The 26,314-nt window shown below is 43.2% G+C and overlaps 1 protein-coding gene across 1 annotated transcript in view; it reads right to left on the reverse strand.

Annotated features, from left to right (window-relative positions):
- LOC140369379 (uncharacterized) overlaps nt 1-26,073 on the reverse strand; it is a 48,849-nt gene extending 22,776 nt beyond the window's left edge. Inside the window, exons 1-29 of the mRNA XM_072456707.1 lie at nt 25,344-26,073; nt 22,528-22,762; nt 20,148-20,470; nt 19,179-19,304; nt 18,915-19,112; nt 18,071-18,214; nt 16,642-16,893; nt 15,909-16,089; nt 15,534-15,700; nt 15,313-15,459; nt 15,058-15,233; nt 12,623-12,792; nt 10,853-11,077; nt 10,475-10,584; nt 10,061-10,273; nt 9,119-9,224; nt 8,816-9,041; nt 7,125-7,272; nt 6,632-6,739; nt 6,010-6,079; nt 5,602-5,779; nt 5,402-5,528; nt 3,711-3,830; nt 3,482-3,632; nt 3,090-3,202; nt 2,548-2,698; nt 1,615-1,863; nt 797-1,018; nt 211-392 (exon numbers count right to left, since the gene is read on the reverse strand). Coding sequence (XP_072312808.1) covers nt 211-392; nt 797-1,018; nt 1,615-1,863; nt 2,548-2,698; nt 3,090-3,202; nt 3,482-3,632; nt 3,711-3,830; nt 5,402-5,528; nt 5,602-5,779; nt 6,010-6,079; nt 6,632-6,739; nt 7,125-7,272; nt 8,816-9,041; nt 9,119-9,224; nt 10,061-10,273; nt 10,475-10,584; nt 10,853-11,077; nt 12,623-12,792; nt 15,058-15,233; nt 15,313-15,459; nt 15,534-15,700; nt 15,909-16,089; nt 16,642-16,893; nt 18,071-18,214; nt 18,915-19,112; nt 19,179-19,304; nt 20,148-20,470; nt 22,528-22,762; nt 25,344-26,051 — 5,526 coding nt within the window. The 5' untranslated portion in view covers nt 26,052-26,073. The remainder of the gene's footprint in view (nt 1-210; nt 393-796; nt 1,019-1,614; nt 1,864-2,547; nt 2,699-3,089; nt 3,203-3,481; nt 3,633-3,710; nt 3,831-5,401; nt 5,529-5,601; nt 5,780-6,009; nt 6,080-6,631; nt 6,740-7,124; nt 7,273-8,815; nt 9,042-9,118; nt 9,225-10,060; nt 10,274-10,474; nt 10,585-10,852; nt 11,078-12,622; nt 12,793-15,057; nt 15,234-15,312; nt 15,460-15,533; nt 15,701-15,908; nt 16,090-16,641; nt 16,894-18,070; nt 18,215-18,914; nt 19,113-19,178; nt 19,305-20,147; nt 20,471-22,527; nt 22,763-25,343) is intronic.
- Nucleotides 26,074-26,314: the final 241 nt, after the last annotated feature.

Here is a 26,314-nt window from a genome sequence, read left to right on the forward strand (position 1 = left end):
TGTTATTGTTTTTTTTCTGAAATTGTCCACAGTACTGTATTAAAAGTTCTGGCATTTGTTCAATTACAGGTGTTGATATGCTAAAGAAATACATTTCAAAACCATATATTTGACCTCACAGTGGAACAGTACAGTACTATTTGCAATATTCAAAAAAAAAAATACTATAATGTAAAGAGTGACATGTTCTGTGTCGAGTTCCCGCGTTACCTTCCACTTGGCGCTGTGTATGGTGGGGTAGATGTGTTGTTGGAGCAGCTCCTCAGGCTCCAGCTCGTGCACGCCCAGCCTCCTGAGCAGCTCCCGCACCTGCTGACCCTCCAGGGGCTCCATGCAGCCGAGCAGAGTGGGGTGGACCACGCACACGTCCTGGTACAGCGCACTCATGGGGCCTAGCACATGGTCACAACACAATTGAATTTATTTTCATTAGCAAAATCTCAAGCATATAGGATGTAGCGAGGGCTGCAGGTCTCTAACAAAGAAATACTTTATAGCAAGAGCGTGATTCGTTTTTTTGCCTTTAAGAACCCCACAGTAAAAGTTCATGGATGTATTTTTGGGACTGGTATTATGTCTAGCAAAACCTCTGGAGTGACATCTAAAAAACTGGTCCCAACTGCAAGAACAGTAGTTGTTGTTGTGAATGCTGCTTTCCTTTTAGTAGGAAACCGGCAGGCTAACAGATCACTGCCGTCAAATGCCATTTTGAGTTCAGAACTTTAATGATGGTTTATGAACTCTATATGAAAGACACTGCCAATGAGCTGCCTCAGTTATATTCTGCAGGCTTCACCAGTGTTGGGATCCTGAGCCTTCTTATTCTTCTTCTTGCTGCCGGCCTCCTCCAAGGGGAAGAAGACTCCCTCGCCGCTGAGGGCCACCACGCGGCCGTCGGACAGGGGGATTATGGGTAAGTCTCTGAGAGTCTGCAGGATGGAGTCTGCCTCTCCATATCCGTGCTCCAGAGCACGGAAGTTACACACCAGCAGCTTGGCCAGTTTACGGAGCCCACTCTCTGCAAATTGAACAGTTTATTACATAAAGGAATTAAGAAATCACAGAATATGTATATATGTATATGTATGTATCTAAAATCTAAATTTAAGACATTTTCCTACACCTGCAGTCACTGTTCCCTCTAAGCTGCGCGCCTGCACAATTGCGCACTCCTTGCACATAGTGCGTGCAAGAAAATCTATGGCGCGTAGAAAATCAAATTTACCACACACGGCCACCGGGGACAATCTAGCAGGAAGAGCAAGCGTTTGACACACTGTAGATCTAGTGCAGGGGTGGGCAATTATTTTTCTCCGAGGGCCATATTCGAATCCAGGCAAGTAGCGGAGGGCCGGCCCGCGATCATTGGTGTGAAAAAAAAAATCCCAAAAATTAAATATCAAATAAAATATCACTTTTCTGGCTATTGAATCTATAATTTAATTCATTTCACGTCATATTCATTAAGGATACAAGTGCAGACAGACGCCTGAGAGCAAATAAGGGAAAAAAAATAATATGTATGTATAATATGTATATATGTAATATGCATTAATTTTCAACAGGGGGTGAGACATCAGCATCTGCAAAGGTTTGTCAGTGAGTGTCCCAAACCTGAGTGTATGCCCTCCAGCTTCATGAGCTCCTTGGCCATGGCGGAGGTTACCGTGGTGACGTCCGGCCCCCTGAGGTAGCGGACCCCCAGCTCTCGCAGCAGGGAGGGTGGCGGGGCGGGGCTAAGGCCGGGGTGCAGGTAGGACAAACTCAGGTGCTTTTCTAGCTCCTCTCCTCCAATCACCTCGCGGATCACAGGGTCCTGACACACGGCCACCTGCGAGGGCAGCTTGTGCACCACTTTACCATCTGAGGGCGCAAAAAAAAGAAAACACAACATTCATGGCCTCAGCGGTCGAGTGGATAGAACACAGGCATGCCATGTGAGAAGGCCAGTGTTGTGAGTTCCAGGTCAGATAATTTGATTCATGGCCTTCCCAAGTCATCAGTACTTATCCCCATCGCATGCTGCACCCTCCTCTCTAATAAAGTCTTCAAGCCAAAAATCACAACAACAACAACAACAACAACAACATTCAATAACCAGGAAGTCTCAGGACATATTTGCGGTTTGCAACAAGAACTACCAATAATCCCAAGAAAAGGTTGGACACAAACCAATTTAGATATATGTCCATAAAGAATGCAACTTATGGAATGTAAACATTTTGACAATAAACTATAATTTTCAATACAAATATTAGTAGTTTATTTAATGTTGCCACGTGATCTCATGCAAATTCTGATGTAAATGAATACCATACTAAAACTGTTCAGGAAAGGTGAAATTTTGCCATACGACTTAAATCCATACTGATAATTGTTCAAATGAGTATCTACATTAGACACTAGTTTTAATATCAAAGGTATTCATTTGTTGTATATTTTAACAAATGCACATAACATACTGCATTCCTGTACTCCAGTAGAGATGGGAACACATAGAAAGTCATCATAATCTCTCCTAACTGAACAGTAGAATGGCATTATTACCTGTGCTAAGCGTAGGCAGAAAGGCTCTCCCCTTGAGCAGCTGGATGATCTGCAGTGACACAGGTTTGAAGAAGTCCAGGATCTCATCAGGCAGGGGGATGAACTGGAGGAAGTGGCACAGGCCTTTGAGCCGTCTGAAGTCTGGGTGGGTCTGCAGGAGGACCAAACACACAGTTACAGAGATACGGAACAGTGGTCACTTTAGGGAAGCGATGGGGACTTTTTGATTACAATGAAAACATCAAACCTGAATTGAGGAGATATCCATCTTTCCTGGAATGCATACATTTATTTTTATCTATTTATGTATTTTGTTTATACAGTATTGATGGTGCACCTCAGAATGTAAGATTTGTGCAGTAATATGAGAATTACAGCTTTCTTATGGTGTTTTATAAGCCATTTACGTGACCTCCTAATTTTTTTAAATTTAACCAGGAAAGTCCCACTGAGATTACAAAAAATAGTTACACCGTGATGAACCATACATAGTCTATAGTAAGCCAAAAGCGCTCTGATACAGCAGAGTCTGGTGTGCTTACATCGAACACCTCCATGGCCTGCAGGAAGAGCTGAGGGATTTCCGAGCGGAGCCACTGGTTCCAGGAGCTGTCTCGGTCCACGTCCTCTCGAGATGAAGGGATGTCAAAGTCACCTGTAGAATCAACATGGTGTAAGCTCATGGAACCAGAGCAAAGGTTTTTATAGGGCTGGTCAACACGCGCATATCAAACATGACAGGCCTGCTTTACCTGTAAATGTTCCACAGTATGGTGTTAAAATTATGTATCTCTATGGTAACAAGCAGACACCACAAAGCCAAATTACAGAACAATTTAGTGGAGAGATGAGTGTGTTTGGATGTTGTTTGTTGTGTTATTAAAAAAAAAAAAGTTTTTTCTATTTTACACCATACACCAGTTATGCATCTCACCCTGGATGATGAAGCGGAAGCCGAAGCTGCGCAGGGGCAGGTACGCGAACACGGGCTGTTTTTGTGGTTGCCCCGTGACCTCACTTCCTGTCTCTTTGGCGCTCAGCTGGAAGGCCAGGGCCAGCTCTGTCGCCTCCACGCCATCTTTGATCTGCACGGCACACAGGCCTGAATGTACAAACGCGCACATGCAGGACATGTGGTCTCAGGGCAGGGGGGCGAGCCTTACCTTCCGTGGGGTAAGCATGCTTTTGATGACCAGCCAGCGCTCCGTGCCCTCAGTGTGCTCCACCTCCAGAACATTATGGCTCAGGTCTTTGCGTGACATGGTGACAAGTCGATTCTCCACCTGCGGAAAGCAAAAGACTAAAGAATCACTTTAAAGATTCACTTGATTTTGTTTCTATATTATATTTTGCACGCATAAATACTGCCAGCTGTAGTATTTTTTAGGAAAAATGTGGACAACAAAGCCATAACGTATCTAAAGCCAGACCTATACATTCAAAAACTGCTTCCAAAATAGATTGACGACTGTATGGACTGTAAGAACTCAAATCAATCAATAAGATGTTCAAATCAAACCAAACATGGATCCAATTGAGTGAATTTATCGTCACCACATCTTTAAGTTAGGCTGAGCAAAAAAATATGTCTATTTGCCGTAACCTGACCGCCCAGTATAAAACTAGCCAACTGAAAAAAAAAAAATATCAGCATTTTGTCAAAATGATGCCAAATTCTTTTATTTTTCTTATATTTCCCCTTTTCAGAAGCGCCGTGTTTAATAATTTTATAGCGCTGGTCAATTTATCCTTCATCCCAGAGGGGAGATAACGCATTGCATGACACAAATCCGTTTTCATTTTCGGTCCCCCATATGCTTCTGTATTGAACAGATCATGCAGGAGTTAACCTGTATATCCTTTTTTTTGTTGGCTTGCCTCTGTCTGCGCCACTGCTCTTGCCACCGCTCACGTCGTTCTGCATCATGGTGTCGATTTCATATTGAATTTGACATGCGCACTTTCGCGCTTTGCATGCTGGGACAGAAACACGCCCAGCGGCGTAATCAAAACAAACATGGTGGCGCGAGTCCCCCACATGTTCGGCATGTTCCCCCCGCTCGCCTTCGCTACCAAAATAAAGGATAACGGCGTACAAAAGGTTGATTGAAATATCTTAAAATCGGGTTGATCGAGACATTTTCGGTCATTGACTGTTGAAGCCTGACCCCTGGCGGTCACACTGCGAGTCAAAAAATGGCGATAATTTGGATATTTTTTTTTTGCCTTCAAAGTAAACAAAATATAAGAATTTACCTACCTACCGACCCACTTGAAAAATGTTGGGTCAGGTTACAGCAAACATACAATTTATTTGTTGCAGCCTTATTAATCAACATTTTAGAGGCTCAACGGCAGCACAGAAGCAGTTTCAGGGACAGCTGCTGGACAGTAGAGAGTAACTAAAGAGAAAATAACTTGATCTAAAGTCGGGGCTCAGCCATGTTGGATTGGCTAACTCGGATAAACTCCGAGACTTCCGAGATGTGAACATTTTTCAGCACACGGAAAATCTGACCTTTGAGGACAAATGGAATGCAGTATTAGTTGGGGATGCATTGACAGTGATAGTCTTGAAAAATAAATGCATTATTAGCATGCAGCTGTGACGAATGCAATATGACGAGAAAAATGCTCAGAAGTCTGGTGATGGCACAGAAGATCTCAGAACTTAATCTATGACATCACAAAAGTGTTTTCTGAGTCACAGAGGGAGAGGACTTATTCATTCATCATTTTTGATGAGGAACAATGTTGGGACATGGTTTAATGCCAGCGGGGCATGATGATATTCAGCTAGTATCACAAATCATGCTAAAGAGCAGCTAACACTTGTCATGTAGTAAAGAGTGACCTGGTTGTAGATGGTTATAGAGCGCAGGCGGTGCAGGAACAGCAGCAGGGACGGGTGCACGTCATGGAATAGGTTTTTGGTCTGGTGGCTCTCAGAACGCAGGGGCAGGCAGATCTTTGTGGTCCAGCTGACAAATCAAAGACTCTCAATAAAAAAAAGAAGAAATACTACAGATAAATATGAGAGGTTAAATAGAGTACCTGCGCTGACCAATGTTCTCCAGCCGGGCGCTCACCTCCCTCTGGTCCTCTGTCCAGTGGGGTAGGATGTAGCCCATGGGCCCACAGTTCTTGTCAAAGCGCAGGTGGAAGCCGTTGGAGTGGATCTCAGGACAGTCTGTCACCTTGAACACAGACTTAAACCCAATCCCTTTTTGTCCTGTGAAGGGGGCAGCAGAAAATAGAAAACCCATCATGAGTGTATGACACAAAAATACTGAAACCTACCAAAAAGACTTGCAAACTTGCATTTTAGTTACTCTAAATGTAATTTGGAATTTGTTTGTATTATTTTGGAGAACAGATCCTTCTGGGAGTTAACTCATTCCATGGACCAAAAGGATGACACTCTCTTCTCTATCTACTGACAACATTGCATATTTGACCAACCTATGTATCCGTATGTGTGCTTGCCCTTGGTGCTGCGGCCCACATCACAGATCGCTCGAATGTTTTTCTCCTGGAGATACAGTTAATGATGTAAATACACACAGTACTTTTAAAGGTTTAGATTAAAGGACAATTCAAACGTCACAAGCATTTTTTTTCAATAAACATAAAGGGCTTATAAAAAACATTTCGGCAGTTCTCCCAACTTCTTCTCAGCACATTAGCTCAGGCTGGGCTGTCTGACAACAATGTTGTGATTGGCTGGATTCTCAAAGTGGTCTAATGACAACTTTCCTCCTCACAGCTTTAATACTACTATTTGTTGTGTTGTTGGGCTATTACAGAGCTATAGAACAGAATACAGTTCATTTAAAACAGTTTGTATTGCTTACCTAACAAACTTTAGCATGCTAAAACGCTCTATAATTAGATGCAACACACATTTTCATCTTAAGAACTAGTTTTACAATATTTCCATACAGGGGCAAATAACAGAACAGGTGGTTCGGCAGAATTATTTGTTAGGTATCACAGAAGAAGAAAAAACTTTCTACCAAGAGAACATGAAGAAACTTCTTGCTTATGGAGAATGAGTTTGCCTTTACTTTGCATTTGTTTTTACCTGAAATCCCGTCTCGTTGTTGAGGACAGTGATGCAGTCCTTTTCCACCATGAAAGCCAGGGCAGGGGTCACGCCATTCTCCAACGCATAACTGTTATCATCTGCATTCTGCAAACACACAATACAATACACAGTGTAGGTGGGGAGCTGATAATCGATATCTGGCTTGCTGACTTGACCGATAACCAATATTTGCCAATACGGATATCTATATTGAAGATATCTAAGTTGAAGTAAAGATCATAAATTCACTTGATCAAAAAAAATTGTGTTTATCTGGGATGTAATATTATTAGTTGCAGTATTGTGTAAACATGCAAGCTTATTTTTTAGCCTAATTGCTCTTACTCATTGTCTGTTCAAAAAGACAAATTTGATGCAAAACAATAACTAATAATAATAGTTAATAATTATATATAATTATGTGGGAGCCCATGTGTTTTTCCTTTGAATAAAACACGTGGTCGGCCCTCCTCATAGTGTGCAGTGTCACCTGAATGAGTTCCAGGACAAAGTGTGTGTCTTTGCTGTAGAGCTCTGTGGACAGACGGTCCAGGCTCCGTCCCAGGCGCTCCTGGTGCACCAGCATTAGCTTCTGCCCCTCAGCCGTCAGCTCCACCCCCACACCAAACTCACTCTTTCTGCAATCAGCAAGCACAATACACGTGAGAAATTCTCCTTTCACCATGCAGAGGAACATCAAGGCTAACCCTGTAAAAATAAATTAGGGAGAACTATTAAAAATAATACAAAAAGGAGTGTTGATCTGACAGGGCAGGGAGGACGGTGCTGAGCTGAGAGCTCTTGTCCTGGAGCAGAGCAGGGAGGACGGTGTTGAGCTGAAAGAGCTGAAAGAGCTTGTCTTGGAGGAGAGCAGCGAGGACAGTGTTGGGCTGAAAGAGCTTGTCCTGGAGCAGAGCAGCGAGGACAGTGTGGGCTGAGAGAGCTTGTCCTGGAGCAGAGCAGGGAGGGCGGTGCTGAGCTGAGAGAGCTTGTCCTGGAGCAGAGCAGGGAGGACAGTGCTGAGAGCTGCAGATGCTGCAGGATGAAGTGGAGGTCAGGTTGTTGGCGTCATCCACAGATCTGTTAGTTCTGTAGGAGAACTGCAGGGGGTCCAGGAAGGGGGACAACATGGACATGAGGTGGGACAAGACCAGTGGTCAGGGCCTTCTTCTTGGGGACAGGGGATGTTGAATTATATTTCTACTCTTTTGTGGTTAATTTTTTGGGAGTGTCTACAGAGCCGCGGCGTGCGGCCGAAACTGCCATGTTATTTTGTGCCACGGCTCCTGAAAGTGCTGCGCTATTTGACCGCGCCGTTTTAGACCGCGCCGGGTTAAGGTTAGGGTCAGGGTTAAGGTTAAGGTTAGGGTTAGCCATGAGGCTATATGGCAGTGCCGCGGTTCCTGAAACTGCTGGGCCATTTGACCGCGCCGCGGTTCTGCAGCCACGGCCTAATTTTTTTTGTCCATTCACATTTTGTGCAAGATTTGAACCTCACTAGACTACATAATTGCTACAGTGATTACAACCATAAGATTGCAAGGGAGGACCAAAAAGTGTATAAAACTGATAACTAAGCAAATATTAGAACTGTACTGCTAGTAGTTAAAAAAAAGTCTGGGAGTAAAAAAATGCATAGCTGAATTGTAGACGTGGGGTCGTGCTCCGTCCGTCCTGTGGCTCTGCCCCCTCTGCTGTAGCTTTCATAGTGCATTCCCAAGTGGTCAGCCATAATGCAGTCCCCCGTGTGAGAGAATAGTTCTGTCCGCACTCCACACAAAGGAGTGGAGTGAGAAGCGCAACTTCTGTCTGGAACTAAGCGTCAAAATCAAATATTATAACTATTATATTTGGCGACAGAAAGGGCTCCGCTGTGACAGGAGCAGCTCTGAGACTTGTGTCGCTCAATGGAAAACAGTACAACACGTGTTTCACTGCGTTCCAATGCAATTGAATGGGAGGTTGCATAATTGCACTCTCATTGGTGCATCGCAATCGTTTGAACTGGCACACAAGCCTAAATATGTGCTGCTACATTAATTGTATGTGGAAATGTGTGCAAAAGTCAGTGCAACTAACTTAAAAGACAGGTTGCACGGAGGTTGCACCAGTGACACTAGTGAACAAAGTTAGTCAAGAGCTCCGAAACCAAAGTATAAAATATAAAAATCTCTTCCAAACCTGATATCTTGGATGAGGGCTTGTTCAGAACACACTCCCTCTCTCTCCTCGCTGACTGAGGCCAGCTCCTCTGGGTCTGTGTTGTCTTCCTCTGAGCTTGGATTAGCCTCACTGCTCTGGTCTGGAACCTCTTTATTAGAATCACCGGCCAGCTCATACAGCTCCTCGTCGTCCTCTTCCTCATCCTCCTCCTCTTCCTCCACATTGACGTCCATTTCCCCATTCACTGCATTTAAAGAGATGCAACATTACCCAGCTGTACTTGCATCTCTGTGTTATATCTTCTGCGTAATTTGAGGTTACCTTGTAGGTTTAGAGAGGAGGAAGTGAAGCTGCTGTCTAAAACATCAGCGTCCTCATCGTCACTCAAATCTGATTCACTGCTGTTCTCTGACTGTATGTCGTTAGGCTGAAATATAAAATGTATGTTGTGAGTTTATGTCCAGAACATGCTGGCAAATAACACAATCCTCCAATAATATATTTGGGTAAATTTCTATATTTTTTTGGCACCGGCGCTAGATACCGTTAGTGCGGAACATAGCTCTGATTTAATTTCCCTTATATTATTATTTTTAGTCCATTTTTATTACATGTAAAGAATACAGCACTTATATTATTGTACATTATGCACATTCTGTTGCATTTGTCTTTCAAAAAGAGTGTTAAAAAATGTTAGATTCAACTTGAAGCCAAAAAATAGCATGTTTTGTTTTTAATTTAGATGTTTTTATTGCACTAAAACGTATCAAAACCTGTTCACCGAGTGGGCTTACATCTCCACAAACCTGACTTGGACTTGGCCTTGTTTACATAACAATATTAATTAAATAATATTCCACAATATGATATTAAACTTATCCATCTCCATGAAAAATGATCAGAAGTGTGGTTTTAACTGTCAATTTCCACACTTCCACACTGATTCAGACTAACCATTGGCACCGAGCTCCTAAACTGTACAGTATGTGCTTACGTTTGAAGCACCTTTTGCACCATTTAGGCTTTTTGAAGACGCCATACAAACAAACTTTAATTAATAATAACTACCTCTGAAAAGCACAAATTAAGGTGATATATAACACATACGCGGCACATAGTATGATGGTTAATGTTTTCATGCTCATAGTGAATAATAGTGACTTGATTTGAGCTTCAAAATGAATATCAGTCTTTTGGTCATGTCAGCCTAAGTAGAAGTACACAGACTCCAGCACTGGAGTGCATAAGGAAGAGCAGGCTCACCACTGCCTTCACTGCTGTGGGCTGCGTGGGCCTCTCCGGCAGCAGAGGTGGTCTCAGCTTCCTGTGGTAGTCCTTGATCCAGTCTGTGATGCCCAGCAGGATGCCCAGGCGGTGCAGGCAGTTCAGGTGCTGTGGGCTGGACTGGGCTATGCATATCAAAACCTCCTTAGATCGTGTCTGACCCAGAACTTTGGCAAAGGGCTCCAGGAACACCTGACACAGAAAATCCAACTTGTCAACATTAACAGGATTATACAGTTTATACCGGTATACAGTTACTCCAAATTAGCACTGCAAAAAGTATTTTTGATACATGTATTTAATTATTTCCCAACACTAAATATGAAACACCTGTAATTTAATAAATTCAGAAGTTCAATGCAATAACTTAATGAATTCAGAGGAGGAGCTCACCTGCTGCATCAGAGTCCGGCAGGTTCTGGTGGGAATTCGTGCTAAACAGTTCAAAAGAAACTCTGCCACTTTTCTGTAGCATGACACGTCTTCATGAGCCTGTGACAAATCTGACAAAATATTACAACATTTAGTGAAGTGGAACATAATGTGATTTTAATGGAGAAACAGGGATTAACCTCAGAATGTCATGAATGTTTTTAGCAACATCCCTCATCAAACATTATACTTTTTTTGAAGCTACAAAAGAGTATTTTTGTAATAGAGAAATTGTGATGTCAGTTATTCATAGAAAATGTGTTATGAGCCTAACTTTTGCTTCCGGTTCTTTTACATTCTAATAATTACACCTTTTTTTTTTACACATTTAAAATGTACCTTCTCTAGCCACAGCCGCTGCCAGTGAGCTCTGCAAGTGATTGGCCAGCAGAGCCAGTGGAGCGTTGGCCACTCCATACGCTACCACCATGGACACCAGGTGACCCGCGGTGCCCACCGGGTCAAGGCTCTCAGCGGCAGCATTGAAGTCCTGGTCTCCTGTGAGCGAGGTGGTCCTGAGCAGCAGACCAGGAGACACCTCCAGAGCAGAGAGACCGCTGGTGCCTGGAGCGGACGCAGGACGAATAAGTGTGTGCCATTGTACATTTTGCTGATGTTTTTTGCTGGATAATGATCATATGCAAACCCTATCATGTATTAGTTTCAGTGTAGTTCACTCGTTCAGACAGATATTTAAGCCAGTCTATAATGTGCCAGAACTGAAAAAGCTACATGGATGAGTTTAACATAACCACAAGGCCAGTTGTCCAGACAAATGTTTCAGGCTTGAATATTTTTGTCCACTGGAGGGGGAAGAGGCCCCAGGAGCGCTGGGAGGCAACAGAGGCTGGAGTTTTACTGGGAATGCATTTGTTGATACCCCAGATTAAAGGAAATGTGATCCATTTGTTCCAAATGGCCCCCAGACACCCCTTAATTCAAAAGTCCACAAGCTCTTCCTCTCTCCCTCCCGTCCTCCCCCCGCTCTCTATGATGGGCGTCATCCAACTGTTACAAAATGTATCCTTTTCTATCATTATCCGTTTGGCATGCTATGCCACTTCTCACTAGATCTTGGAAAGCTTGTCTCTTGTTGGCTTTTTAGCTCCTATATAAATCTCCTTGTGTCTAAGCATATTCTGCCTTGAATAGCCAATACTAGTGTGATGATTATTCAAGTCGTCAGGTCCCAGAATTATAATAAACTTCTCATGCCTCAGACATCCAGAATCTCCTGCCTCTCTGCACAACTCTAGGGTCCTTTCCAAATCCATGTCTACTCCCTGACCCTATGCACTAACCACTTTTGATTTGGTGCAAGAGCCCTCGCAGTAAGTTTGAGGGCTTTACTACCGCTGCAGGTGATATCGTGTCGCGCACTTATAGTCCAGATGAATACAACAGAATATTTTTCTACAATGGCACACTCCTGGATGAGTGAGGGATTACACCGACTTGTGAATATTGCAGAGGGAGTAGTAGAGGATTTGGACACCGTCTGGGAAAGGGCCTAGGACTCATTAGTGCAATACTCATTTCTCCCTTACAGGAGGGAGTGAGGTTCCTAGTCTGCTGGATGAACAAACTAAACTCAGATTAAAGTTTAATTTGAGTCACAGAGCTTCAGACAGAGTAGTTTGCGTCATACCCTCAGCTAATGTTGATGACATCACATGAAACTTATCAATTAACAAAATTAGCATCCCAGTAGAACCAATTGTTCCACTTTCAGCAGAGTGCAGTGGCACATTGCAAAACTCAAAAGAACAATCTTATAACTTGTAAATTATAATGGCATCAAAGTGCATATTAGTTGGTTCTGAGTTTATTTCACCAGAGTACTTCCGTGTTTTACTGAAACTCCTCCTCGCCCTTGGTCTGGACTGTGCATCTAAATTATCTTCATTTGAAAGGGTTTACAACTACCCCTCACTGCTAAAGACAAATGGGATACCCCTTCATCTCTCATGAACATGCTAAATGAAGAGCTAGGGCTGAGGCGAAGGGCTAGAATTGGGATTGGGCCTAAAACTTAAAACATTTTGGTTTCAAAAATGAACATTGGAGCATAGGCCAGGGAACATGCTTAAGTCTAAATGTCAGAATTACCTGCATTTCTTTCAATAAAGTCTTTCAAAGACCCGTAGAGAGGTTTGAACACGAGGTCCCATTGGCTCCACTGGCCTAAGTCCTCCAACAGGGGGCAAGACAGTAGACTAGACAGGGCCTGGTCCTTGGACATCTCCCCCAGGCGCCCCACCAACTCACACTCTTCAGAACTGTAGAGCACACAGGAGTGAAATACAGAGAGATATGGGTATTTTGCTGGTTAATACCTGAACTTTACAGAAATCTGGAGCTAGATCATTGTATTTTCTTATACAGTTTAGGGCTGGGCAATATGGCCAAAACATAAAACTTATAAAACTTTGGATGACTACAATTTTAATTGCTTTTAATCAAAGTCACTGTCACTGCTGCTCTTTAGGGAAGCTCATAATATCTTAATATGCCTGCTATTTATCAAGCATAATGCCTATGAGCCTTTAGTCTTCTACTGAAAGTGTTTTTCAGACTTCCTATAAGTGATCTGTTCTTCTGTATCTACCTCTGTATCTACCTGCGTTGCACCAATGAAATTTCCCCATGTGGGACAATAAAGGAATATCTTATCTTATCTTTAGTTTATTGTAAATTGGTTTAATTAAAATGTGTTTATATATATATATATATATATATATATATATATATATATATATATATTTATTTATTTATTTATTTATTTATTTATAAATACATTTGAATTACAATTATAATTATAATAGCACAGGAGTTATGGCAACTGCTCCAGCTGGTTGATTCCGGATCAGGATTTCACTAGCTTTTAACTCGTAACGCCAGAGCAAGTCGGGGGAAAAAATTAACGCAAAACTACCCAGAAGTAGGTAGGTTGTGTTCAGTCTCAAAGCACATGCGGCTCTTGTCAAAAAGATGCTAGATTGTTCAGTTGACTCTTCGTGAAAATCTTTGCGAGGCAAAAGCGGCACTCTGGGTCATCTGAGAAGGAACAATAAACTTGTAACTTTCACAGAATAAACTACTTAAGGGTCCTCAGAGCTGGGATTCAAACTCACAATGCCGGCCGCACGTGGGGGAAGTGTGAAAACAGTTGATGTTGTCCGCTCACAGCAAAGGTGCCCTCCATTTACTGATGTAACAATGAAATTTCCCCATGTGTGGACAATAAAGGACTATCTTATCTTATCGTATCTTATTGAAGATGCAAATTCGTTTTAATAATTCTATTTATATCCCAGGCCTAGTGCAGTTATTAGCCAATTATGAATAAAGAAGTTTCAGCTATTGTGAATACACGTGCCACATTTACGTGATGACAATTTCGAGTTATGAATAATGTTTGTGTCTTCTCCTTTTTCATAATTGCAGCTTTTCCATTGCATTAAAAGTACAAGAAGAGCTCAGATTAAACACCGTGCAGTGCGGTGGTGCTGGCGGAGGTGCAGGGGCGCTCCGGATTCTTTTTGTTGGATTGAAATCAATGCCGAGGCTGGAGCACAATGCAAACCTTTTACCGTTATTATTGTTATCACATGAGCATGTGGTCGCAAGTGCACGTTCAAAGCCGGTGACCATAACAGCACCACAGAGCTGTTGACCTAATAATCCACCGCAGGAACAACGCTCCAACACTGGGGTTATGTGGGTCTGGTGAGTACTAGTCAGTTAATAAGGAACTCTTCACATTGAGTACATTTAATAGGTACACAAAACAGTACCAAGAACTCAGTGCTCCGATCCCCCAGTCAATATTTAGTCAGAAGAGCCACCCAGTCCCCCTTACTCGTGTTCATCAGCGACAGTGGCTGAAAATTGGTCTAACTGGCTTTTCTCCCCTTCATCCTACTTCCATTGAGCACTGTGATAAAACTGTGATGCATTAAAAAAGAAAAATACGATACATGGACAACTAAACTCAATTACCACCTACCTTAGTTATTCAGAATAGTAATTATAAAATGTATTTAGTCATTTCTCTTGTGGATCTGTTAAGTTTGTCTATGTTTGAGAATTAATTAAATGAATGAAGTATGTACCGTATTTTCCGGATTTAAAAAAAAAAAAAAAAATGAAATGCAGTTGCAAGTGTGAAAATAACACTTAAAATAAGACTTATAGTCCGGAAAATACGGTCCATCCTGTGCATACTTCCTGTTCTGTCTGGAAAGTACCAGCCCCAGAGAAGCTATTCCATAGTTCCTACTTTGTGTGAAAAGTATCAAGAACTGCCAAAGGTTCCTACTGTCTGAAAACCACTATTGGAAGAGCTGTGCCTGCAGAAAGCAATTTCTGTTCACACCCTGCTCACTGCACCTTAGACTGTCTAGTGTCATTGGATTTGCAAACCAGTTGTCATTGAGTGTCTCTACGCCACCATACTGCCACACAGCAGGAAAGAAGCAATAACACTAATAACTTCCTGTACTTGAGCTTTCATACATATTATGCAGAGCGAGCAAGCCCACCATGAGTTATGTTTAGCCAACAGCGCCACCTCGTAGTAGACAGGGCTCAGTCCTCCTCCGGACAGCTGCTTCTGCTGCTGGACCAGAGCGGCCAGTCTGTGCAGAGCCCCAAAGCCCAGGTCCCTGCTGTCCCTCAGCTTGTATTGAGAGCAGAGAGCCGCCTCTATGAACGAGAGCTGTGCCAGGAGAGATTGGAGACTGGTTTAGATTCCAACAACACAAAACAAGAATTGAGCTAGCTGTGAGAAGCCATACCTGCTCTGGGTCTGTGTGGTTCAGGTCTCCACACTGTTTGATGAACTCAAACACGTCCTGACGGGTGGGCTTGAAACCACCGTCCCCCAGCTGCGCTGCACTGCTGCTGCTGAGGAACAGAGCTGAGCCAAGGCACTCCTGGAGAAGCTGCAGAGGACACCACATTAAGCAGCTGCTTCACAGACACAGTATTATATACATGTTTCTCCCATCTGACTCACCTGCACGTGTTTCACAAGGAAGTCTAAGAAGGAGCCCATCTCCAAAGATAGGAAGTTTGGGAGGTGGAAGTGCTTGGTGAGTTTCTTCTCCAGTGCAGCCATGTGGGACAGAGTGATGGCAGAGGTCTGAGAGGACAGATTGTCCTTCACAAACTGCTGCACCACACCTGAAAAACAACTCTCATCACGAAACTGTGCTGAATTAGAGTCTACACAGGAAACATAAATAAGCTAATTAACTTGTGTATGTGCACAATCATTTTACTTTATGATAGTTGAGTCTATTACACAGCAAGATGGCAAGATGGATTTAATACAGATTGTCTATGTCCCTACCCTATATCCACTCCACTACAGAATAATAGGCTGGTCTACCTTCACTGGGCCTTGGAGTAGAGGCCTTCTCCTCAGGTTTGGCCTGCTCTTGGGCTTTGGCGCTCTTGTCCTTAAGCACCAGGTCCTGCGGTGCTGCCAAAGAGCCTCCACAGATGGACAACTGGAACAGAGCTGTGGCCAGACGGTCCCCAGAGACCTGTAGCAGGAAAGCCTGCACATGCTGAACACAACATCACATTCATCAAATACAATGTCATAATGTAATATAAACATTTGTGTGTCCTCACAAATGCTCCCAATGGAAAAAAAATAAAGTCCTTCCACTCAAGGCCATTGCCTCTCAGAATTGCATTACAGTATGTGTGATAAAGATGCTGAAACAATGATGAATTATTTGGTTGAATTTGTACTGATAGGACAGGGAAAGCATGACGTGTTGTTAGTTTTGCTTTTGTTATTAGTTCGTCTACGAATTTGTATTTAATGTTGAAGAGCACAATGAGGTACTGTGCCTTAGAGCAAAGTGGATAGAACTATAATGCAAATGCACTTCAGTTGAATTATAGGTAGAAATATTTAATTAACAATAGATAAGCTTTTGCCATCTATTGGCTTGCTTTTTTGTCTCTCTTTGTCTCTGCATGGTCTGTTCATGTCAAAACAGACATTACTGGTCAGGAGTCATAAACAAGTATTCAGATGTGCTCTGAATTAAAAGAGCTGTGGTCGATAAACTATTAGTTCTCAGCACTTTCAAACCCTTGCGACTTGCCTTGGTCATCTTGGGGCTGAACACTCCCTCTGCTTGTTTAAAGACGGCGAGCACCACCTCTGCTGCGGTCAGGCTGGCAAACTTCTTCCTCAGCTCTGCATTGGCTCCGGCTGCAGGAGCCGGGAATGTGTCCAACACACTCCTCTTTACTTTCCTCAGCCGCTCCAAAGCCTCATCCTCCAGCTCCTTCTGGATCTGCTCCCGGGCCTTCTCCAGTAGGACATGCTCACAGCGAGACACCTTTGACAGAGTCTGAAAGCACCACCACAACACCGGTCAAGAAGATTAATTCACAATTCAATAACTTCAATTCTTAGTGTTATTGGATCATTTCAAGAAAAAACAAAACAAAAATAACTGTAAATCATAATCACGATCATATTAAATTAAATAAGAAATTGTGTATAAATGAAACACAGGCACAGCGTTGATGTGGAGTGGACACTTAGTGAGCAAGTTACACCAGAGAAAGTTTACAAGAAAGTTAATTTGAATATCATTCATCGACAAAACAGGCTTAAGCTCAAAGGTGCTAAAGCAGAGCTTCTAAAAGTGGGGAGCGCGTACGTTTGGGGGGGACGCAGAGGCGTGCCAGGGGGGCGCACAAGACGCGAGTTCATTAAGCAGTGCAAACACATGGTTAATCTCTAAATACAAGAGAGCACTGGAGGAGTGGGTCAGCCTGCTTCTGTGCCCCACACACATTTTACAGTGGGTTTAGAACGAGTCATGGTTTGGCCTCTTGCACAATATGCGCTCCCTCCTCGGTCTCTCTGTGCGCTTATGTCCTGGTTCCCTTCGCGCTTGTCTCCTCCCTCCTCTTTTTGAGTCTTAGTTTTAAACTTCTAAACGCTTCGGACGGCTCTAAAGAATTTGTGTGCAGTCGTTTCCTTCCCGCGTTGATCCCATGCACTTTTCGTGTTAAATGTGAAACATTAACGCACAAGAGCTAGAAGCGTTCTTGGAGCAGATCAATGCGGTGGTCCCGAGTATCAGGTTTATAAGAGAAGATGCTAAGGAGAACCGCTTTGTCTTTCTTGATTGTTCCACTATTGGAGGAGAGGATGGGAAACTCCAGATAGAAGTTTACAGAAAACCTACACACTTTGACTCTAACCATCCACTCCATTCAATCTTTTTCTATGATGGAACACTCCTGCAATTTCTTCATGTTAGCTGCACTGAGAAGGGGTATATGGTCCATGTAGTTCATGTTTGAGTGTGCTGATTGTACAAAATTGTATTCAGACACAGGATCTTGCCATTTAAGATCTTCTGAGAGTCTGTGACATTATTGTGACACCACAGATATTGCAATATAATGGTTGTGATTACATTCTGAAGAAGCATTAGCACATTCTTTGTGCATGAGTGTATACAAGACCAAGACCAGCACTTTTGCACATTAGAGCTACAGATGGATACATACTGAAATAGGAAGGCCCACACTGTGGATGCGGATGCCCAGCTCATATGGAGAGTCACACTTGTACTGATCAGCCAGGTATTTCATGAAATCTGCCAGGTCGATTTTTATTATTTTGGTATTCATCCTTCGAAAATTGCGAAGTTGCTAAAAAAAAGAAAAATACATACAATATTAGAAAATTATGACGTGTTTTAGTTTTATACATTTACCGGTACTACATTCTTCAAAGCAGATTTTTAATTTCTCTTCCACCTATTAGACATCTATAGCGTCATGTTATAAATTGATACTTTGCAGTGATCAAACTGGGGAAAACTGCATACGTTACCATGGTGATGCAAACGTTAACGTCAGGCGGTTGTGATCAATCCGTTGGACTTGTTTAAAAGCACGAATCAGCTGATGTAGTTTCACATAAATCAGTCTTTTATGGTCAGTATGAATTAAATTAAGTTATTAATTAAAATCTGACTTGTGTAACAGGGCTTCAGGCAGAGCAGTTAGCTTCACCCTCCAAGTAAATTTGTTTGGTTTGCTAGTGGCTGATTTGTAGTATTTTATGTAATTTAAGTCATATAAACGCACTCTCACTACATTGTACATTACATTTTCCCAATTCAAATCTTGCTGCTCTGCTTCATGACTTGTCATCCATATGAGCAAAGGACCAAATTTGTATTTTGATTTTTGTTTTATGATCACAAATTTCTATACCAAACCAGTTTATTTGGTGCTTGGATTTTATCATCACCTTTTATTAGTTGACAAAACATCTAGTCACATATTTAGTATCATAACAATAAAACTGGATCAAAGTGACAGGATTGTGAAGCGTGTGCCTGACCTTCAGTATGTCCACAGTTTCGATCTGGGGGACATCGTCATCTTTGGTGTTGCTGTCGATCTTGAACATGCGATGCACCAGGGGCAGTTTGCACAGCGGGCCCAGGCTCAGCTCCTCGTAATGCTTCTTGTTTTTGAGCGCCGCCAGCGCCTGGCTCAGCTCATACAGCGTACATACGCACGACACCGTCTCTGTGGCCTGGACCGCCATTTGGAAAGGTGAATTTAGGATTCATGTAAAAAGAAACGCAAATATCAACCTCACCTCTAGGTACATGTTGACCTCTCTGATGGTGTACTGCAGGTCTTTGAGTGCCTGGATTTGCCACGGTTTGATTCGGGCCGATTCCAAAGAAGAGATCTGCAGCAGCTGGCACGTTCTGGAAATCACCTGGGTATAAATATATGAAGAGTGACTTAAAAAAAAAAAAGATTAAAATATATGTACATTAATTGCTGAAGAATGGTAACATTTAAGCAGATCCCAAAGGATAAAGAACACTCATGAGAGAATTCAGTTGGAAACATGTTTCACTCTGTTTTATAACAATGTCAAAGTGCACATTATTCACAGGGAAATACGGTCTGCTCATCACAAACATGTGTTTTTGGTCCGCCCTGGACTGAGATGAACGAAGCACAACAAATGATGGATACTGATGGATACTGATACTGATGGATACTGATGATGGATGTTGGATACCTGGAAATGTATTTTTGGCTACCGCAAAAAGTAATAAGAAAATGGATGACAGAGATGGAGCAGACTATCAAGAACTGGACTGAAAGATAATTTGAAAATGGATAACTGTTGCCAATTTCAAACAAAAAATTTAACATTTTCATTGGGAAAATCTCCTGTCAACTGAAGTTCGTGAGCAGGACGCCTCCACCTCTGTCTTCGGACCACACCTCTATTACCCAGAAGCCTTCTTATACCAGCCTAACGCCTCAGGCACCGTTTGACTCTCCCTCCCCTTGGAATATGCTTTCTTTCAGCATTCAGTCTTCTAAGAGGGGGGGTCCCGAACCGGCTGGGCAGATTGCCGAGACAGATCCCCAGCCAGAGTCTCTCGTCCCAGACGTCAATATATAATTGCTATTTGCACAGCTTCGTTTTTCATGCTGATGGTTTTCATTTTTGTTTTTTTTTGCTCTTTATGTCTTGTGTTTTATTAAAAGAAAGACAATTGGAAAAAGTAAAATATCTGTACGTGACATTGGCATAGCTCACCCTTTCTTTGGTGACGAGCTCTCCCTCTGTGGCAATGTCTCGTATCACACCTTTCATGAGGTCATGGACATTCTCCGGGTCCAGCCTCTTGTTCCAGCTCCTTCCTCCTCCTCCTCCTGTGTCCTGCTCCATGGCCTCCACCGCCCTCATGTTGGCCCCGTGCACCTCCCTCAGCTGCCTGTGGTAGCCCTCTGTGAACATGCTGCTACTCTTGGCTTTTGGTGCGCTCGCATTCACCCCGGCGTTCTGCTCTTTGGGTACTTTTGCTCCCAGCGCAGGGAAGTCGTTGTCAGAGAGGAGGCTTGATGAGGACGCTTTCACGGTTGGTTCTTGAAGACTTTTCAATGCAACTGAATGATACAGAAATATGTCAAAATGAATAAAAGTGCAACAACCATTTAGAGTTGAATAGTGTTTTTGTATTTTATATTATAAACCCTTAAAATGCCACACCATCAGAATGTTCAAAAATCCAGAGTGAAGGTGATTGTGTATTTCCAGGGTAGAAATAGTAAATTTACTTAAAAAAATAATTATTTCTAGCCTGAATGGACAATTTTTTTCAGCAATTTTTTAATCATATTTCCTCGTGGCGTGGATAAATCATTTGTCCTGCCACGTATCAATCATAAAACGCACCTACCGCTCACCTGCAGCCGCGTCAGGCTCGTCCCCACGTTTCCGCGTGCCTAAGCGCATGGATCTATCATAATATAGTTCCCTCAGTGTACGGGGCAAAATGAAGACGGAGAAAGACAGTTCGAGCTGACGCAGAAGTGGACAGAAATCTACGGGAGACGAGAGATGCAATGCGCTCCGTTGCACTAATAAACATACGCACGTGTGTGTTGTATCAGTCCGCACGGGGGAGTGCGCATGCGCACTTCCGCCTGCGTTCTCAAATCGCCGAAGAATCGTCCATTGCGCCTTTAAAATTGTAATATAGCTACACATTTTGTAATTTTTTTTTATATTTATACTATAATTTCCGTATATATTGTATAATTTATCCAGTAAAACCTGAAAACAGGATTTTGCCTTTATCAAAAAGTGTCATAATCTCCTATTGAATAAACAAATCATGTCAAATGTAGCGGTAGCGGCGATGATGGCTCTCGCCACCTGCGAGACCGCCTTCCCGCACGACCGCCTTCCCGCACGTCCATGTTTTCTGCCAAATAACGCTCAGTAATTCACCGTTGAGGATTGCGTAGTTTGCGAATCAAATAGTAGTTTGTCCTTTTGACAAATTGCAAGATTGTGCTGAACGCAGACCTGAGCAGGGAGAAAAAGAGAGAGCCTCAATGACCCGTGACTTTTCATTGATGTTCAAGGGGTCAAAAATACCCGAGTTGTGGCAGAAAGAATATAGTCTAAAGAATAAAGTCTAACGGCTAAAGAATAAAGCCTAAAGAATAAAGCCTAGAGACCCGCCGCTAATGCTAATACTGCGGCACGAGAGGAAATGTCCCATCATAATAAAAGAGGAAGAGGAAGTGAAGGCATTAATTGCGCCCCTGCTGGCCAATGGACATGAGAGAGGGGACGCGCGAGAGGGGACGCGCGAGAGGGGACGCGCGAGAGGGGACGCGCGAGAGAGAGAGGGGACGCGCGAGAGAGAGAGGGGATGCGCGCGAGAGAAAGAGAGGGGACGCGCGAGAGAGAGAGAGAGGGGACGCGCGAGAGAGAGAGGGGACGCACGAGAGGGGACGCGCGAGAGAGAGAGAGGGGACGCGCGAGAGAGAGAGAGGGGACACGCGAGAGAGAGAGAGGGGACGCGTGAGAGAGAGAGGGGATGCGCGCGAGAGAAAGAGAGGGGACGCGCGAGAGAGAGAGAGAGGGGACGCGCGAGAGAGAGAGGGGACGCACGAGAGGGGACGCGCGAGAGAGAGAGAGGGGACGCGCGAGAGAGAGAGAGGGGACGCGTGAGAGAGAGAGGGGACGCGTGAGAGAGAGGAGAGAGAGAGAGGATAGAGAGCGAGAGGGGACAGAGAGAGGGGACAGAGAGAGAGAAAGGGGACGCGCGAGAGAGGACAATAGTGAGAGGATGCGAAGGAAAGAGGCAAACTCCCAGTCCATTTGAAACAATTTCTTAAAGCCCACTCAGCTTTAACAAACGGGGGCTTTGTACTTAAGCTTCATGTCAGAGGTTTGGGTCTGAACCAGACGGCGCTTGGTTTCCAGAGTGCACCTAATAGTGACCTGGGCATTATAACATAACAACAAAATGAGCATAATATAGGCACTTTAATGTAAATATGGAACATAGAAGCAAAGTTTAGGAGAAAGTATACCGTTTGTGATGGATATACTGTCTCATGTATGTTAAACACACCTGGCTGATGGGCTGCATGTCTGACTGTGTCATCTGGTTTTTCTTGTGGCGCTTTCTGTTTCCAAGGGTTGCTAGGGGTTGTTGTTGTTGTTGTTGTTGTCTTATGGCGGTTGGCATCCGAGTGTTGCATTACCGGGGTTGTTGGGGACATCGCTGATGCCTCCAAGTTGTCATACAGGGACAGATATTGGCCAAAGGGAAGCTCCGTTCCAAAGTGTTCCAAATAGCAGCTTTGAAGCTTGCCCATTGGTGGGTTATCAAGGTTGTACTTCCTCATGACCTGCAACACGGGGAAGGTTAAAGGGGACATGTTACAACATTTTTCAAATACAAAAATATGAAAAATGAAGTTTTGAAGAGGAAGTCAATGGACAAACAATGGATTAACAAAGCATTTTACAAAAAGTAATAATGTAGTTTAAGTTCCAGATAAAAGCACAATAAATCTTCTTTTTTTTAAAATCTGTTTTTCTCTTTAACTATTTGGTACATTTATTTATCCAAACCACAGCAAGGTAAAAATATGCTCATCTTTTGTATTTGAGTAGAAAGGCCTAACCAGGGACTGGAGTTAAATGTAAAGCTGGTAAATTAATAAAAGTCAATAGCCCTTATATGCTATAAGCTAAGTTAAAGCTAATATATAGATTATTACTGTAGAGTATGATTTGCCTTGTATCATTACAGTGTTTCCCACCAGCCCTATTTAGCATAGCGGGCCAATAAGCCCCTTATCCTGAATCAATCAAAGTAAGAGAAGTCGAAGGGACATTGAGAGAGTGGACTCATACAAGTACCTGGGTGTTCATCTGAACCACAAACTGGACTGGACTCACAACACAGACTGTACAGGAAGAGCCAGAGTCGGCTCTACCTCCTGAGGAGACTCAGGTCTTTTGGAGTGACAGGGCCACTCCTGAAGACCTTCTATGACTCTGTGGTGGCATCAGCCCTCCTGTACGGTGTGGTCTGCTGGAGCAGCAGCATCACAGAGAGGGAGAGGAGGAAGCTGGACAAAGTCATCAAGAAGTCCAGCTCCGTCCTGGGCTGTGCTCTGGACTCGGTGCAGGAGGTGGGGGACAGAAGGGTCTTGACTAAACTCACGTCTATGCTTGACCATGAGTCCCACCCCCTGCAGGACACTATGTCCACTCTGGAGAGCAGCTTCAGTGACAGACTGATCCACCCTCGCTGTGTGAAGGAAAGGTTTCGCAGGTCTTTCCTTCTGCTGCTGTCAGACTAACACTGTTAGCCCTGAACATGTGTCACTGATCTTCATATTCATGTGCAATATTGTTTTTTCAATATTCTCTGTCCATATAACAGCTGTAAGAGAGTAATAATAATAATAATAATAAGAGTGTCACTATTGTTATGGTTTTTTTATAAGAGTTTTTTTCTATAAGAATGTTTTTTATAAGTTTTTTTTATTTTTCATTGTTTACTTCTATGACTACTTTGTGTTGCAACACTGGGATTTCCCCATTGTGGGACAAATAAAGGCTTATCTTATCTTAAGTCATTTTGATAAAAACAGCTCATCGTCATGACGAGTCTGGTGGTGATATGTAACTTGTGAGTGTAAAGACAATTAATATGTAAATGAGACTCATGCAAAAAGTCATCTGATGGATGATGATATGGAAGAAAGTTGTAAATAAGACCATCTGACTTAGTGTTGATTAATTTGATCAAAAACTAATTTTATTGGCCGTGGCTGCAGAGCCGCGGCGCGGTCAAATGCCCCAGCAGTTTCAGGAACCGCGGCACTGCCATATAGCCTCATGGCTAACCTTAACCCTAACCCTAATCCTAACCCTGACCCTAACCCTGACCCTGACTCTGACCCTAACCCTGACCCTAACCCTGACCCTGACTCTGACACTAACCCTAACCCTAATCCTAACCCTGACCCTAACCCTGACCCTGACTCTGACACTAACCCTAACCCTAACCCTAACCCTAATCCTAACCCTGACCCTAACCCTGACCCTAACCCTGACTCTGACCCTAACCCTGACCCTAACCCGGCGCGGTCTAAAATGGCGCGGTCAAATAGCGCAGCAGTTTCGGCCGCACGCCACGGCTCTGTTGACACTCCCTACTTTATTTGCAAGTTTTCTGTTTTAAGTGTTTAAAAGTTAATTTGTTAAGAGTTTTTTAAAAAAAAAAAAAGAATATTTACAAATACATTTGAAATAAATAATCTTGTTACATCAATGGAAAATATTGATTGTTAGTCATATTTGTAAGTAAGTAAGTCAATTTTATTTGTATAGCACCTTTCACAGACAGAAGTCACAAAGTGTTTCACAAAAGCACAGTGTGTTCTGCTCTGCAACTTATCAGATTGCTATACAAATTTGAAACAAATTACGGATTATTTAGCAGCACTGCTATACAAGAGAAAATCCTTCATTTGAGCCCTGGACTGCTCTTAACAGTTAAAACAGACCTTAGGAACCGGATGTCCCCGAATGTGCCCTTTTTGTAGGGAAGTTTGCCCTTTTTTTAAATCCTACTACGCCCTTCTGAAATCCTCGGGGAAACACTGCATTATCTAGTGTTGTTATAATACGGAGGAGGCCCAATACGCTACAGATTTTCATAAAATATGTATTTATATTTATTTTTTAAATGGGGAACTGAGGACACGCAGTCGAGAGCCAAATTTGAAGCTGCGGCCTGAGCCGTGAGTTATGATAAAGCTCAAGATTGTTCTAAAATTGTTCAGGAAAGGTCACATTTTGTTGTAATATTTTGTACTTACTCAAATGAGTATCTCTCTAGCTTTAGTATTCACTGTCTGATTGTTTTACCACCCTAATTCCAATGAGTAATAACTGGTATGTCTGGCTCACCTCCATGACCCGCTTTAAGAGCTGATCCTGAGTCAGCTTTTCTGCCTGCCTGGGTGTTGTGCTGGGTACAGCCGTGGGCAGACTGGGTGTGCCGAACACAGGGCCCGTGGTATACATTGGAGGGCCCAGGAAGGAGAACATAGATTTGGGCAAACCGGCCGGTGTGGAGCTGGCAGAGGGCTGGGCTGTGGCAGTCATACTGGGCTCTGGAGAGTTTGAGGATTCTTGTTGCATCTTGTACATGACATGGATCACCCGCTTTCCTTTTACAAAGAGATGCTCGCTTAGAGAGTCCACCAGCTCTTCTAAAGTTGTGAAACCAAGCTGTGTTAAAGGCATGTCTTTCTTGTACTTATGAGTATATACAGAGCTCAAAGTCTTCAGCCGACATCCCTTTGGGTGCTCTTTCATCATGGTTTGAATGTTGTCGATAACTTCCCTCATATCCATTTTCTTTTCCTTGGATGTCGCTGATGCTGTGTTTGGCGGCTTCACAAGGCTTTTCCCGGTGGACTCCCGGTGGAATACTTTGCCGGCTTCAACGACCAGCTCTTCGTCCAGGCTGTCCACAAGGCTGGCTATGGAGTCGTAGCCCAGATCCGCCACGCACAGGTTGCGGCGGTAGGTCTGCTGGAAGCTCTGGCTCAGCGTTTTCACAGGGAGGCCACCAGGATACTGCCTCACCATTTGCACCAAGTCCTCCTCCATGACTGTCCAAACGCTGTCCAATGCACTGGAGAAAGGCAAAGGTGAATATTATATAATACAGTGGTATCTTTGAAATGTCTCCATTGTAATAACATTGTAATAACATTGTAATAACATTGTACATTTAATCAGTTAATGAAATAAAAAGAGAACTAGCCCCCAGTATTATGTGACTTCCTCAGCTATTTAAAGATACACTATGGAACATGGTGGCGGAAGTTCCCAATTGTCTCTATGCAGATGTTATTGGTTTGCCTGGAATG

The sequence above is a fragment of the Eucyclogobius newberryi genome, unplaced genomic scaffold (assembly GCF_026437365.1).
Source record: "Eucyclogobius newberryi isolate DKJ021-1_F unplaced genomic scaffold, fEucNew1.0.hap1 SCAF_20, whole genome shotgun sequence".
In the NCBI taxonomy this organism is placed as follows: Eukaryota; Metazoa; Chordata; class Actinopteri; order Gobiiformes; family Gobiidae; genus Eucyclogobius; species Eucyclogobius newberryi.